This window comes from Trichogramma pretiosum, unplaced genomic scaffold (genome assembly GCF_000599845.2).
Source record: "Trichogramma pretiosum strain Unisexual culture from Peru unplaced genomic scaffold, Tpre_2.0 scaffold64, whole genome shotgun sequence".
Classification (NCBI taxonomy): Eukaryota; Metazoa; Arthropoda; class Insecta; order Hymenoptera; family Trichogrammatidae; genus Trichogramma; species Trichogramma pretiosum.
Genome location: NW_019641692.1, coordinates 233171 through 250197, shown reverse-complemented (window position 1 = coordinate 250197; position 17027 = coordinate 233171). Strand labels below are relative to the sequence as shown.

At 36.4% G+C, this 17027-nt stretch overlaps 1 protein-coding gene across 3 annotated transcripts in view; it reads right to left on the bottom strand.

The window, feature by feature from the left end:
* LOC106656191 (broad-complex core protein isoforms 1/2/3/4/5-like) overlaps window positions 1-17027 on the bottom strand; it is a 47475-nt gene that overhangs the window by 27966 nt on the left and 2482 nt on the right. For 2 of the 3 annotated variants that reach the window (XM_014376908.2, XM_014376907.2), the window contains exons 3-7: window positions 12581-12772; window positions 12142-12396; window positions 11832-11958; window positions 11658-11726; window positions 8220-9400 (exon numbers count right to left, since the gene is read on the bottom strand). In XM_014376908.2, coding sequence (XP_014232394.1) covers window positions 8781-9400; window positions 11658-11726; window positions 11832-11958; window positions 12142-12396; window positions 12581-12772 — 1263 coding nt within the window. In that variant the 3' untranslated portion in view covers window positions 8220-8780. Of the gene's footprint in view, window positions 1-8219; window positions 9401-11657; window positions 11727-11831; window positions 11959-12141; window positions 12397-12580; window positions 12773-17027 lie in introns of those variants that run through there. The other variant, XM_014376909.2, reaches the window with a different exon arrangement.

Here is a 17027-nt window from a genome sequence, read left to right as displayed (position 1 = left end):
TTTCATTTAATTCCAAGTTCTTTTATGTATTTTTGATGATGTTTTTTTCATGGATATATCCAGTTTAGAGTTGTTATGTTTCAAGTCGTCGCTCATTCGCGGAGAAAAGTGTTACCACTGGTACTCGTCTTTCGTTCGAAACAACATTTTTTATATTGCCTAAAGTACAAACGCTATAATAGTTTTTTTTATTCTCCTAAACATTAAAAAACCGAACAATAGTTTTTTTCGCGCATGAATTTTACAAAATTTACAAGCGTCCTTTTTTTAAAAACTACTTTTATATAATATTTCCAGAAAGCTTTTTTCGGATGTTCCAAAATACGAAATTTCATATAATACAATATTTGCCAAAATTTCGTTCGACATTTCATAAATTTTATAAATTTGTCAATTTCTTATTTTTTTACAAAATTTTACAACACCGACCGTGTCAAACCCTCAATAACACTTTTCTCGTCTACATCGTTTTATTTTTATTTTCTTCCTTTATTATTTTCTTTTTTAATCATCGTCTTTTTTCTCCGTCAATCAAACTTCATCGTTCCAGAAGACAGTATCCCAGAAAGCGGAAGTGACAAAAAGTTGCGTGACTCATATTCTCAACACGCGATGCGCCAAACTGTGTGATTGCGAAATTTCGGGCTCTTGTTTCATAATAACCAGCCGACGAAAATTTCTTTTATAGCCCCGTGTCATACTTAAATATTATTTTCTTTCTTTAAAGTTTCGTTTTTGCCTCCGTTTCACATTTTTTTCGTGAGTATAATTTCCACCGTGAATTTTACTTTAAACATTTAAATTTATTATCATAATTATTTTCTAACTGTAGCTATGTATGTTGCGACGTTTACGGTCTTCGTTTAAATATGGAAATCCGTGTTATTTTCATCATATGGTAACAATACCAATAATCATTCAATTAAAAAGTGATGTTCTAGTATGCCGACATTTTCTTATATAATTCAGAAAAATCAATAAAATTTTCAATTTTATAAGAAAAGCTCTTATTACCTTCAAAATTGTCAGAATTCGTGAATAAATTAGAAAAAATTAAATACCACAACTTAAAGATAAAGTGTGGCTGGTAATAAGTTTAAAGAAAAAATACTTTCCACCGATATCCGGACACAACTAAATATAATATTTTTTCATTATTTTATTTAAAAGAGCTACTGTTTTAATCACTAAGAAAAGTGTCGAAAACTTTATTCAACTTAAATGAAAGTAGTCACATCTTAGGTCTTGGCTAGTTATTGGTATCGTCACCCTACTTATTTATGCTTTACGTGAAAGTTTGTAATAATCGGTGAGAGTTTGGATAGTTTCGATTAAAAAAACTACATGAACAGCTGTTCGAAAAATGGACGCGTAGAAAAACCGTTTGCTCCTGCTTAGTATATTACCATTTAGTTTCAAACACCGCATTAAAATGTTATATAAAAGGGAGAAAAATGAAGAGGTAGAATTAGAAATTAATTGGTATGTTTAGCAGCAGTAAGTGGTATAAGTAACAGTAGTAGTGGTATTAGAAGTGCATCATTTTCATGGCGAAAGTATCTCAAGGCTACGTTAGAGATCCAAGTTCATGATATTTTTATAACATTTAAATTTAAATACACGTAAGAGAGAAGATTATGACGAAATAGATGCGCTTCTTGGAAATGTGTATGCATGATGAATTTTTTGACCTAAAATAAAATTCAAATTCCGCGTTTATTTTTTCATTAATTTACTTTTTATGTCGTGTACATGCATGAGTGTGTTTATTTCGTGTAAAATATGTGTGAGTGTGGGTGTCTGCAATAATGTGTATTTCCTTTTTTTTTATCCTTCATAAAACGCGTTTCATAAGTTTACTAACGAATAACGCGCTTTACTTTTTTAAAAGCTCAGGCTGTTGGTTGTCGTTCAAGTTTTTATGTTGCGTAGGATACAATAACTATGGTTAACCGTTTTTTTTGTATTCTTAATGCCCAGCGAAGTCCAGCCTGTATTACCGAGGGTAAGACGCGCGCTCGCGCTTTTCGCTATTCTTCTTCATTATTTTTTTACGTATAATCAGTGATAAGCTATTCGTGTTTGTATGCATGGGAAATTTAGCGCATTTTATTTCTTTTGCCGAAATAATGAGAATGTTATGCACGAGTGAATATCGGAGCGTATCGCGCCTCTGCTCTTAACTATTCAACTTCTATTCCGGGAGGAAAGAGCTTTAAGAGGGATAATGAGGTACCGGGCTCGATTTGCGGAATCGTAGTTTCAGATCAACTTCGTATAATTATAAAATGTCACCCGCCACGTCGCTGTATCCTTCAGGAAAGCTCGAACGAGAGGAGAGTTCTGCAAACTGTAATTGACGCAGAGTTTTTAACGTGTTTTAACGTATACGTACATGTATGTTTATATTATGAGGCAGCGCAGCAATTGCGGATTGCTGAGCAGTTATTGGCACATTGTTAGAATCTGTATGTATATATATATCTTACATATATATTACAAGAAAAATATTGTTTGTAGCAAACAGGAAGACAGGTAAATATTGTAGAAAAAAAATCCAGTGTATAGAACATTTCGCGAAGGATACAGGTTGACCCGCGAACGAATGATAAGTTCAACGTAAAATCGAGAATATATTATATTATATATGTTGATATTGACATTTGTACTGCACTGTTTGGTTGAGAAAAACGTGTAAACATATTTATATATTTTTATTTATATATGCAACTTGAAATAATAACTTCGGGCAAAACTACGATTCCTCCATAGTCGAGTTTAATTGCCTATGTGTGTGAGGTGTGTTGAATCGGTCGACGCCAGTTGTTGGCAGTCGACGGTCAATTATTAACAATCTTGTAATATAATTATGATATGCAACATTATTATCTTATTATTTGTTCATTGTTTCTTTTTTTATTAATCTAAGTCTATTATTTCTTGTATAGTTTTGTGCAGGAAAAAAATTACGTTTTTTTACTTGTACGCTGGGCATCCATCGCACTATTGTTTATTTAATTAAATGTTTTGTTTTATGCTTTGTTTGTTTGTCCGTTATTTTTTACTTTTTTACCTTTATTTACGTATATTTGTAACAACAGATCTAGGAAAAAAAATATTTGTAACTTTGTCGCGCTATAAAAAAAGTGTAGTAAAAAACAAACAAACGAAAAAACGACGTTCTTGTCATCGTCGTTGTAATAGCACTATATTGCAATAGGGATCAACTAACAGAACACTGAGTGTATTATTCTTTAATTGCTCGTTTTTTATACAACTAGGGCGTTTTATTTTATCGTTTAACCCTAATCATACGTCATATTAACGCAGTAACAGATATACAAGTGTACAGAAAAATTAACTGTTGCCGTTGTAAATGTATCCTTGTTTAAGTATGTGTGTTGTGTGCGTTGTGCACACATTTTATCTATTATTTTGTTTCATTATAATACAACTTAGATTCCTTTGTTTTAATGTGTGGGTGTGTTTGCGTGTACAAGTGTATTCTTATGTATATGAAATTGTGTGGTTTAATTATTAATTATCAATTCGTATTTAATTACAAAAATCGATTTTTGTTGGTTGTCGCTTTCGCTTTCGTCAAACCTAATGAGTATCGATTTGTCTATTTATTAATAATAAAATCCGCGGTGATGTGAAATCGCTATCACGGCTCAATTATAAAATACTACTATCCGACCGGACGCATTTGTCTATTGTTAATTACATAAAAAAGGGTTTTAATCGTGATTACTTGAGAATGCGTGTATAAATTGAACGGGATAAAGCTTCTATACATGTATTACAAAAAAATTCTTAAGTTAAAAAAAAAATACTTTTTGACAGATGTGTAAGAGAATCAATTTTTCTTGTTGCATGTATTTAGTTTATTATAACGCGGTTAGAGAAGGTCGGATATTCCCGTTAATTGGAGCATCGATCAACAGCGTTTCATGCAAAGACGAACTATGAAATCTGAGGCGTTTTTCCCTACTTTATTATTATTTTTGTCATTTACAGAAAAATCGTATAGATTAAGTAGAGAAAAACGCACAAAAGTAACATTTAATCGATTGCTTCAAAACGTGATTAATCGATGGGCCAAGATTAGAGGGCAAAAAGGGGCAAACAGGACGTATAAGGAAATGGGTTGTAGAGGAATCGATTGTTGCGGTGGTTCTTTGTATTTAAACGCGAATTACGGAACTATTGTCAACTGTAAAATATATGTAAGAAATCCTGAGTTGTACTGCTTGGTACTATGGCTATTGTTAAAATTACGGCTTCGCGACGCTCGCAGCGTATTTTTCGCAACGCAGATATATTCGGATCTATGCTGATCGACTTTGAGACATAGGGGGTTGTGTGGAGGGAGCTGTATTAGCATACATATATATATTCTCGTGATATATATACATATCCTATTTCGTTAATAAAATACTTCTATTACAATAATCTGTTTACAATAAAATCTGCATGAAAACAAATCCATCGATATTGTATATTAATAATGTACTTCGTAAAAGTCGCTGCCGAAGTAAGGCAACGGATCACTGCACTTTATATCATCATCATCATCATCATCATCATACGAGCTACTCTATTTATTTTGTTTTCTTTACGTGGTAACGAGGCACATTTATCATGTCGTCAATTAAATCACTATTATTCATTAGCCGGGAGGAGGACGTGTCATTTTTTTTCGTTAATTCAACTATTTTACATGCTGTATATAAAATAATAACCGTTTTTCTGTAAACAATATACACTTTGTATAGTTTTTTTCAGTAAAGCATGCGAGCTCGTTCGAGTTTTTCCTTCCGGCCGTACTCTCGAATTTAACAGTTGATATATATACAAGTTTGTTTGCTTCAGTGAACACTAACCAATCGTTAGATGCCTATGGTTCAATATATAATGTGATAAAAAATTATAGCCTGTGTGGAAACATTGTTTCAATTATTATTGTATAAATCTTTAAAAATAATGTAGTATCATTTATTGTACAAATCATCGAGAGCAACTGCTGGTTAAGAGGATAATAATTCGCCCGAGCTCGCAAATAACAGTGCATATTACAGTATTTGAGTATAAGTATTTACACGATGCGTGTGCGTCTGAGCGTTTTCGATCTTGTCTTTCCTCAAACTTCAACTCAAGCTTTCTTGGTATGATAAGAAAAAGCAGCTATTTCAAATTAATAATTGTGTTACTATTGAAAACAGTAGATAACTACTGTAAGTTTGCTATTTATTTTGATATTTTATTCAGTATCAAACTGAATGTGTCTGTAAGTTTCGTTAAAATATTTCCGAGCGCGATCCTCGCCGATTATATGTATAATAAAAAACTATCGTTATCAAGTGAAGCGTGCAGGCAGTTCAACTGGCTGCACTGGGCCTTCTTATGATTTATATAATATTGCACAAAATAAAGTTTAGCCTTCTATTTGATTATCTGTACATTGTACATTTATGCTTAATATTTGCGACGAGCCGGAGATACTCGACGTTGAGTTATATTACGTATATTATTATTGTAGAGCAGCAATGATTTGCAGTTGTATGATAAAATATCGTGTCTATGGTTGCAGGCGAGGATCGTACCGCGGATCAACGAAAAAATTTGTAGAATATTAACAACAACGATCGTCTCGCAACAGGCCGCACACATTTATTTGTATCAATCCAACGAGTCCAAAGACTCGTCTCGACTATTGCAACAAAGCCCGTATTTTCTCGAATAAAAATAAATTATCATCGCGCAGCGGCGCTGGCACGATAACGTTTCAGCACCTGCGCCTGAGTCTGTGTGCATGCATGAGCACTCATATAATAAATGCCGCACGTCGCTCCCGGCCTTCTTGCTATCATGGAATGATCTGTTTAAATATTATTTATGCATGAAAAAAATCATGAGAACCCTGTATTAGGAACCAAGCGCGGTTTTAACATTCTGTGTATATTGCATAATGCGGGGTTCGATCAGCATTGAACCGGCTCTATATAAGTGGAGAAAAGACGCTGCGAGCGTAAATCGGCACCGATTTCATTATTATTTTGCTTAAAGTTGTGTTCTCTTAATCGTAATAACTTTTCTTTTATCTATTTCATTTGTTTCCCTAATTAAAAAATCTGCTGCACTGTGGTTGCAAATCACGGTTTCGTTACTTTTACATTCTTTCTTTCTTTTTATATGACAGTAACGGCATCTTTCTCGCTTTCATTCACTCGTCATCGTCGTCATGCGATTACCAATTAATAAATATTATCACTCTGTTGAGCACTGCAATTATATTGGCTGTATTTTTAAAAAAGTTTCATCATTCTCTTTTTTACTCTTTTTTTCTTCATTAAATATTTGTTGCAGACTTAAGCGCTCTCTCATCTGCACTCGCGAGTTTTACCTATTAATCAGTTTGAAAAATATACTGCTTTCATCATCACGCATCATCATCTCACGTTTTACGAGCCTATTCAATTATTATTTTTTTTTATGTGTGATTCAATTGCACAGTGCGACCGCCAAAGCTCCGATGGTCGCTCTGTTTTCATTTTTTAAAGTAAATATAATCCTCTGTAAGAATATAATATTGATTGTAAACATCTGTAGTATCTGTGTAACACTGTATAGCATCAAATAAAACAACAAGTCTTGTTTATTACTATTATATCCGGGCTTGTGTGTTGCAGAGAAGTTACTAATTATTATTTCATATTATTAAGAAACGGTACGAGGTGGGGTGGCCGCTCCACCGTCGTTTTCATCATTACTTTTTTATCTCCCTTTTTTTGTAAAAACTTCCTCGTGTTCATCGTGCGCGCTTTTCAGTTTAGTCTTTTTTATCGTGCAGTCCCTTAATTTTTGTTTCTCAATATTTTCTATCACGTGCACGTTTCTCTTTCATAGTTTACAATTGTGCTAGCGCACGACGAACAGGCACGGGATGATCTCATCAATACACGAGCAAAAACTAGACTCTCGGAAAGATTCTACGCTCTTTTCCAAATTTTTTTCCTTAATCCTAAGTACATCACACGCACGTACGTCGTTTATCCTGCGACTCACTCTCCTCTTATTCATCATCACCATCGTTGTCTCAGCGACTTACAACGATCTTTTATCAATTCGACGACGTTTATTTCTGTATCGTCAATACCATCGACTGATACCACCCTTTATATCATTCGTATTACATTCAGTTTAACGCGAAATCCTTAAAAACAAAATTTACTCTCATGAACGCGCAATTTATCATCGTGTCGCATTGACTCCAATTTTTTCTCTCAGTCAGCCTTTTGTTGTTATCAAAGTTTTGTGAATTTCTTAAAATACACCTCACGCTTCTCCTTATCAAAAAAGTTTATCTCTGGCTAAAATTACTCATTGCGCATTCATGTTAAAACATAATCGTCTAAAACAAAATCGCTGATAATCACTAATTAATACAACGAGTTTAACGCAACAAATACAAATGTTATAACCTAATAAAGCTTTTTGACTCTCCGTTGTAGTCGTACATCGTAGAAAAACATTCATAATAAACGCATATACAATATAATAATAATTATAATATTAATAATAATAAATTAATCATCGAACGCAGGTCGTTTCGGCACTGCGCAGCGACTATATCACAAAAACAGATACTGGGCAAGAACAATCGTAAATAATAGAATCTACATAATAGTAACTAATAATACTTGATCGTCAAAGAGGAAAAAATAATACAATAATATACAAAACAAATCACTCGTAGATCTTTTTTATGCGCGACGATCTCCATGTGTCGATAAGTACCTTGTTTAAACGTTCGGGTGTATGGTATACATATTCTTGAGTGAAAAAAAAAGAAAGTATTCACGAGGGTTAATGAATACTTTTCAGCGAAAAAAGAAGAAATTGGTGTTAACCCTCAATTAACCGAGCGTCTCTCTTTCTTTCAATAGTTATGTGTCGTCGCGCAATGTAGCAGGTGTCTCTGTTTGAATGTGTGTACGTCGGTGTGTTCGGAGGGGCTCTCATTACGTAAGTTAGCTCACGTGGTGCGTGCCATGTCGAGGCACTCTTGTGCTACAAGTTTTATACAATAATATTGTAGTTACGTTATTACTTTGTTTTCTTCTTTTTTTTATGTACAGATAGTATTAGTTCAATGTATTTTTTTTCTCTTCAATCTTTCGTATACGTATTTACGAGTTTTACAATATTTTGCATCGTTACAAAATAAAAATGATCAATAAACAACAAGGCTATGGCGATAAATATATTTATATATATCTATATGTTATTGATGAACAAGTGCTATGCATAATATGCTTCAATGAAGTAACAACATCTCAGGTTTCCATGTGCGGTAAAATTTCTAGGTCAACCGGCTGTCAGTGTATTTAAACTGTATACGTAGTGTGTATGTATGTGTGCGCAATTAACGTCTTCGATCCAGCACCGAAAATCTTTACAATTTTTTCCGTCGAAACATTCTCGAAATAATCGATGCTTCGTTATGTGTAATAAAATAAACTATGGACTTCCACGTGGGAAATGTAAAAGTTGTACCTCTGGCAATATATTCGGTTTCTGCAGTGTCTATAACATTTGATCATTGCTTATGGTTCCTAATCGACTAGTTACGACGGAAAAAAGTCCTCGAATCGCGTAATTCGGAGTAGGATCGAAGCGAAGAAAAACGGAGAGTATCGTCGCGCGACAAAACAGATCTACAGCGTCAACCCCTTACGCGCGTTTTAAAAAAAAAGTAAAGATAAAAAAATTAGCTATTAGTGAAAGGTGGTCGCGTTGAACTGTATCATGCCGGTACCAGCGAAAGCGGCACCCTTGGCCTCTCTGATCGTCTCGCCGAGCTCGATGCCGAAGGCCGAATTGTCGCTGGCCGCCGAGGCCGGCTGGAATTTGTTATTAGGCCCGGCGACCGAGGCAGGACTCGTGGCCGTCAAGCACGCGGTGGTCGTTGCCACGCCGCAGGCCCCCGCCGCCGACGCCGAAGACGACGGCACCATCAACATGATCGAGCCGTCGTCGCTCGCATCGTTTGACAATTGCGACGGCTGCAACGGCGACGAGGCGTTGTTGTTGTTGCTGCTGGTCGAAGCCGTCGAGGACGTTGATGTTTTATTATTACCGCTAGTGCCGCCGCCGCTCGTCTGATGGTAAATCTCTTCTTGTCGTTGACGATCGGCAACGGTGATCTCGTGAAAGCTGACGAGGTGACGCTTCAGGTAGAGCTTGGTCTTGAACGGCTTGCTACATAGAGGACATGTAACACTCTGGGGGTTGTGGATCAGGCGTATGTGCTGCCGCAGGTTCGACAAGTTACTGTACATGCGGTTGCACACAGGACAGGGACGCGGGTCCAGCGAGTGCAGTTTGCGCAGGTCAGCTGCAACACACACACAGAGATTCTTGGCTCTAGAGCACCCTATTGTGGTTTGATTGTTGTTTTTTTTTTGCCGTTCTCATCGCGATGGCTCAATCTTACTTTTCTTAAAATTTTTTTTTATTCATTTTTTTGGCAGGCGACACACACATTGATAGTAATACGATTACAAATAAAATTATTGAAGCACATGAATTAATGATTATTGTAAACACAAAGTAGAAAAAAATAAATAAATGCAGCGATTGTAAGCGAATTTTTTTTTTTTTTAAATTCTTTATTTTATAATAAATTTTGATATAATAAATGTTCGCGTACAGCGCAATTTTGCTGTTTAAAACTGTTCTGAAGCAATTAGAAAGAAAAATGCGCTATTACATTAAATTATCATGATTTATAGCGTGAAGCTAAAAATAAAAAGTAACATGAAAATGACAAAAAAGCCTTAATAAAAAAAATTAATGAATAAAGCATTACTGAATATTACAAAAAAAAAGAAAACCCACCACAGGACAGCAACAACCAGCGAACGAAATTTACGTTGTCCTATTTAGCACTACACCCAATTTATCAATATAGCGCTTTTTGCTGTCTGTCGGCTTACAAATTTCATCGTTTTTTCGTCATTATTATTTTATTATGCAGAAAATGATAATTTTAAGGATTTACACTAATCTTCTAGTTGTGGTACACATGAAAGAAAAATTCCTTCGTAACTATATGAAAAAAGTATAATAAAATATAACTTTCAATTTTTAATAAGTTTGATGCTTCGTGTATGGAATATTTCTTCAGCACTGCAATTGAAGATCATTGTGAAAAGTCCTTTAAAGCATGCTCTACTTCTTTCGGTATAAATTTTGAGGATACAGGCAGGTGTATTCATATACTAAAGGTGTTTCTAATTATGCATTCTCATTTGAAGGTATAACTACGGAATTTGTGTTTGTGTGTACACATATTCAAGGATTAAGTGCAAAAAGTTCTAAAGTTAAAAAATCATCTGGCTATATCCTTATTTTTTATTTTTTTCGTGACCAAAAAACGATGAAGTAAAGAACTGGGTGTTTTTCTTCATTCACAGTGTTATCCAAGAATTTAAAAGCCAATTTTTTTACCGAATCATACTGCGCATAAGCTTTGGTATGATTAAACTTTCACAATAATTTAAGTAGTCCCCAATCTGTGAATATAATTTATCTTCAAATTCAAAAGAAATGTCATAAATCTAGATGCATCTATTTGCAGCTATAACAATTATGTAAGTGATAATAAGAAATAACAACTTGAGATCAATGACAGTATGATGCTATGGTACAGATGAAGATTATACTTATGAATGATGAGAAAAGCATAATCAATGGAAATGAGACGAATAAATATATATATTCGCACTATAGATGATATACCTAATTGATATGTTATAGAAACAACATGAAATTTGAGATGATCAAAGCAGATAATAAGATTATTATGATGATAATGATGAAATGAACGATAGCTTCAAAGAGATTTTTTCCAAAAAATCTGATCAGACGAACATGCTTCAAAGCAATCGTTCTGTAATGAAATGAGAAAATTTTTTGTGTGCTTGATGGATTAAATCAACAAAAAAATTAACACTTTATAAATTGGAAGCATGAATTAACAGAATATATGAATGTATGAAAGCAAAAAGGGATGTATTACTGATTATATACACATAAAACGTATATTTTTGTTAATAGTTTTTAGTCTATCCGTACAAAAATATCATCAAGCCATTATGTTTGGCAAAATCAAAAAGTCAAACATGAGTTAGACTCTCATTCATAACAGCTGATCAAAAAACTAGCTGCAAACTGCACTCAATGTACAAAAACGGACTCGCGTCCGTAGAAGTGAATAACTTCTGGGTATCAAATCTTTAATACATTTTGTTTTTTTTCTTTCAAATTTTCTATCCTAGCTCCTAACATTAAGCCTGAGAAACTATTCACGGGCTTACCATTTTTAATTATCAGGTTACCAACTTCTGTCTTTGTTTCAGTTCCTGCTTACTTCCTAATCATGTTTTTTCTCTTTGTCTCAACTTTTTTTAGCTTTCATTCTTATACTTGACACATTCCTTGTATTCATTGTCACTGTATATCATGTATCACTTTCATTCATGAATTCATTCAACTACTCACATTCATTACTTATGATGTAAACGGCTAGGTTGTTGCTGTTTGTAATGGTGCTTGCACTACTAATGTAACAATGACTACACATTACTCACCCTGTTGTTCCTGATTTAGCTCAGCATTACCATGCGATGGTCCAGGCATTACTCCATCAAGTCCACTTCCTGCAAAATAAGTTATTAGTATTTGGAAAGTATAAAATAATATTTAAAACTAAATATGAATACAAAAAAGTATAGAAACAAGTTTTTTCGAATATAATGCATTACCAGAATACGTTGGTGGATAGGAAGGCAAAACTTCCATTCCACCATCCAATGTGAGGTAACCTCCAGGTAATGCATTGAGATCTTGTTTTTCATCATCACTTCCATATTCTGGCAGTTCAACTTTTGGCTGAAAATTTAATGAATTTTAATGATCTATCAAATAATCTTTCCAAGTGCATGCACTAAGAGGACATTAGTTCTGTCGGGTAAAACAGAATGATGGAACGTGTATAAGTATATGAAATCCAGGCGTTCCACCCAACAAAATTGAAGTCCACTAAATGTACAATAGAAATGTCAGATTTAATACCTCAACAACATCAATATCTTTAAAACAGTCAAGCTGAACTTGAGGTTCAATAAGCGTTCGAGAGCGAGGTGTATTAGTGGCACATGTTGGTACAGCAGGTGCTGGACTAGAGTTCTGAGGTGAATCACTTCTTTTACACAGCCTTTTTAAAGGTGGAGGACTTGACGGCGGCGGCGTTCTACTGCGATCATCATCGAAATTTGGCGACATTGTTCCACGACCGTTCGAGGCATTGATATTATTTGTCCTCGAATACTGTAAAAATCAATAATAAATTAGAACCACGTTTATCAAATAACAATGGAAAAATTATGTTTGCAACTGTCACAAAGGAATTATTGATAGATATATACCGACAGCTGCGTTTTGTAACTGTTGAAAAAGAATTGACAATCTTATCTAAAATCTCTAAATGATATTTATAAATATATACAATTACCTTTTCGTTGTGCTGATTGCCTTGAGAGTCTGTAAGACCGCGAATTTGAAGAGACTCTGCAGTTCGCAGAAATGTTGGTAATTCTGCTTGTGAGATGTTGACTTCCCCAGCATACATAAACTCCAGGAGAGATTGCAGATGTTCGAACTCCACATCTCTCATGAATATTATGGGATGTTTACAAGGATTTGTCTGAAATTAAAAATTTCATAATTAATACAATATATACATTATAATAATAATTTAATATTCTTTCGTACGTATGGCCTACATTAGCATAATATCATGTTTCATCTTTAAAAGTTTGTTTTGATTTGTACAAGCTGAGCATTAACTTTATTCATCATCTATATCATCAATATAATAATTGTGTCAATGACTCGTTTAATAATACACGAAAATCAGGTTTTATACAAGAATAGCATCTTTGCAAAAATATTAATTCAGACAAGTCTTATGGTGACCCCCGCTGCAGTAAGACAAAAATTTTCCAATGCATTACTCAGAGACATTGCCTCAATATTTATTCAACTTGCCAAGACTATACGACCTATCTATAAATATATATGTAATCTTAAATTGAAACAGAAATGTTAAAGAGCTGGTCAAAGTTCCAATCATGGCAATATCTAAGGCAACAGTAATTAAAATATCTATATATCTATTTATCTTGGCCTGAAATTGAAAAAGGAATTCCAATGTTTCAAGTTTACTCTGAGGCAGCATTCTCAGTAATAGCTGCAAGGACATTGACAAACCTACGTGTACGTACGTGGATGTTTAAATAAATATAATTATGTGTATGTGTATCTGTACATATATCATAAACAATGGCCGATCATTTTCCTGTGTTTGTACATTTTGTCATATTGAAAAATCATAATGGCATTAATCATAAAATGATAATAACAACAACAACGAAAGCAAAAACAAAAAAAGGAGGCAAGATTGCTAAGAGCAATAACAATGGCAAAAAAAATGTGTAGTCAGCGCAAAAGTGTTTTAAAAGGCCGTAGCTGTTGCCAGTTCATGGAATAATACGTGAACAAGGACCAAAAGTGCACTCAACTGCATACATACGTGCACACATATGAAGCTCGAGACGCACGTACATATGTACGATACGAATGTGCGAGTATGAGTGTCTAAACGTATATATATGTACACGTTTTCACGCTATGTATCTGACCTAGCAAAAGTAGTGGCATCAGTAGTATAGTCAGAAAGAGAGAAGCCAGACAGTCGAGTGCATAGAGAGAGAGAAAGAGAGAGAGAGAGAGAGAGAGATAGAGGGAGAAAGAGAGAAACAGCGAAAAAGAAGCATCAGAAAAAAAACGAGAGCGAGATAGAGCTAGATGCAGACATAGAAAAAAAAAGAGAACGAATGTGCGAGCGAGATATACACATACGTATGAGTGTAAGTATGAGCAAGTGTATGTGTACATGCAACATACACTCACTCATATATATATTGAAACGCACAACATAGAGAGAAACGAGCAGTGTGTGGCATAGAAGGATTATGGATGCGAAAAAGCTTGATACTTGCGCGCGAGCGCAAGGGGTGATGTGGGGGCATCTATATATGTACAGCGTAGCGCTTGCTGCTATACGTGCAACAGCGAGAAAGAGACAGAGATCTAGGTAGGCATGTGCAGTACAGCGGTATATCTATACGTTATGTAGCAGAGCACAGTAGCAGCAGCAGCAGCACAGAAAATGATGCGGGGGAGTGTGCAAAAAGGGGTTGCTTCGTGCGTATGTGTATATACCTCTCCATGTGTGTATGTGAATGCAATAAGGGGGGAGAGAGAGAAAAAGAGAGAACGAAAGCGAGGGCGAGAGGGTAAAATACCGGCCTGATGCGGGAGCTGCTGCTGCTGCTGTTGCCCTGCCTGCAGCATTGGGGTATATGTACAGTACATACATAGGAGGGGTGGCACTATAGCAGTAAAAGCAAAAGCAGCAGTGTAATTTACGCTTAAATAAGCTCCGAAAAAGTTTTCGAAACATCGAAATTATCTACTCATTTTCCCATACGAATATAGACGCGGTATTTTTCTATTTATAATGCGATGCGCGCGCGTACATGCACATATGCATTAACAGAACAGACAGACAGACAGACGGGCAGATAGAGAGAGAGACACGTATATTATATATTCGCGCGTTATATTTTTGTTTTTTTTTAAATTCTTATTTTTTACGTTTCGCCGCTTACAACATGCACTCGTTGTACAGGTCCGCATAGTCGTCGCCGTTTGCCGCGAGGCTTGCACGACATATACACGTATACGCGTGTATATTATACGTGCGTAATAATGTCTATATAATGTGACTTTGCTTCTATACATGCACACGGTTATATATAAAGCATATTCTCCGTATATAATGACGCGCTGCAGCAGCAGCAGCAGCGATGAGCCTGTCTCTATGTATCTGTATACATGTACCTACATCCGACAGCTATATATGTAATGCACGCGCAAGCTAGTATGTGTGTGTCTAAGCTCTATAAGAGAGCACGAGCATCACATGACACATCATATAGAGCGCCAGGCATGTGGAAACTCTAACTCTGCTGCAGCACACTGCACAGCGTGTGTTACTAAGCGCGCGCTGCAGCAGCAGCAGCAGCATAGAGAATAGAACATTATCTATATGTTTGTGTGTCGAGCCCGTAGCGCTTGTGTATGTGTGCGCATGTGTACTTGTACGTCTTACATATGCGTCGACGTCGTCGTCGTCGTCTATGTATGTCTATGCATTCGCGTGCGCGCGTGCAAAAGATAGACGACGAGAACGGAGAGCTCTGCTGCTGCACTCATGAGTGTATGTGTGTGCACAGCCTATATATCTGTCTAAGTGCTGTACGCGCATTGTATAAAATTACATGAAAAAGAGCTCGAGCGCGCTTATATGGCTAATTAATGTTTATTTTTTCGTTTTTTCGATTTTTCTCTCTCTCTCTGAACTCTCGGAGCTTCGTTTGCACGCACATTCGTCATTCGCAGCGTCACGAGTTTTGTCTCTCTCTCTCTCTCTCTCTTTAGTTGAATGCAGTTTTGCGTCGAATAGCACAACAACAACAACAACAGCGGCAGACTCGAGCGCGCATCTTTTTTTTTTTCATTCTTCTTTTAAAAACGCGCTTTCGTCGATATGTGTGGACTCGTGTATGTAGCATGGCACACGAGCACACGCGCATGCGAGCGTGACGTTATGGAAAGTGACGAAAAAAAAGAATAAATAAAAAAAGATTAAGCTCTTTCGAAGTTGCTGCTGCTGCTGCCGAGCAATGGCCAGCGGCATGCAGCAGCAGCACACCGTCATTGTATAAAAGCGCGAGCCGTAATCAAACAACTCCGAAAATGTCTACCGATCTGTTTCTCTCTCTCTCTCTTTCTCTCTGCTGTTTCGCGTTATGCACACACACGTTAAGGCACGCGTGGCGTCGGTGCTTACCCAACCTGTTCCATATAATATTGCATTTACATATACTCTCGCTTTCTTTCCTCTCTCTCTCTCCTCTCTATCTTTCTCCGTCTATCTCCCTGCGTCTCACGTGCTTGTACCGTATACACAAGGCATGCGTCATAAATACAAAGGAGCAGAGAGTATGGAGCGATAGGAAAAAAATGTGCCGCGCTCGCTCTTCGTCGGGCTCGTCGTCGTCGTTATCGGTGCGCGAGCGCGTGTGCATGCGCTTGTTATTATTGTTATACATTATATTCGAGCGGACCGCGCACCGTCATTTTCTTCATTTTATTTCCATATATGCAGCGCGCACCGATATATACCGCGGATGCGAAATGTCTGCGCGTTTCTGCGACGACGACTCCGATTTTGCGCTCGACGTTATAAAGCGAGCAGCAGCCATCCCATCGAGTTATGTATTATAAGCCACGCGCATATATATTCGTAGATATCTATACAGCTCCTCGCTATATAAACGCTACGAATGCGTGTGTATGGCTTGTGCATGTGTGCGAATTGTGTACATCTATAGAAGGATATCCCCGCAAGCGCGCGCGCGTGTGCCGATGCTGCTGCGCTGTGTACTGCTGCGATGGCCCGGCCCGTATAATACATGCACATACAGAGCCCAAGTACAGATATAAAGACAAACATTTTTCAATACGGCAGATATAGACGTGTGCACGCGTTATATGTGCTGTGTGGCGGACTGCTGCTGCTGCTGCTGCTGCTGCGATGCGTTGCTTTTGCCCGCGTGCATATATACGTGTATTATGTATACATGTAGCACATACATTGACAGCAGCAGCAGCAGCAGCAGCAGAGCTTGGTATACCTATAACAGAGAGCAAGAGAGATACGAGTACGGCGCATGATAAAAAAAGAGCGAGACAGACAGACAGACGAAACCGCGAAGCTCAAGGGGGAATGCGAAAAGAGAGAGAGAGAGAGAGAGAGACGAGGAGAGTAT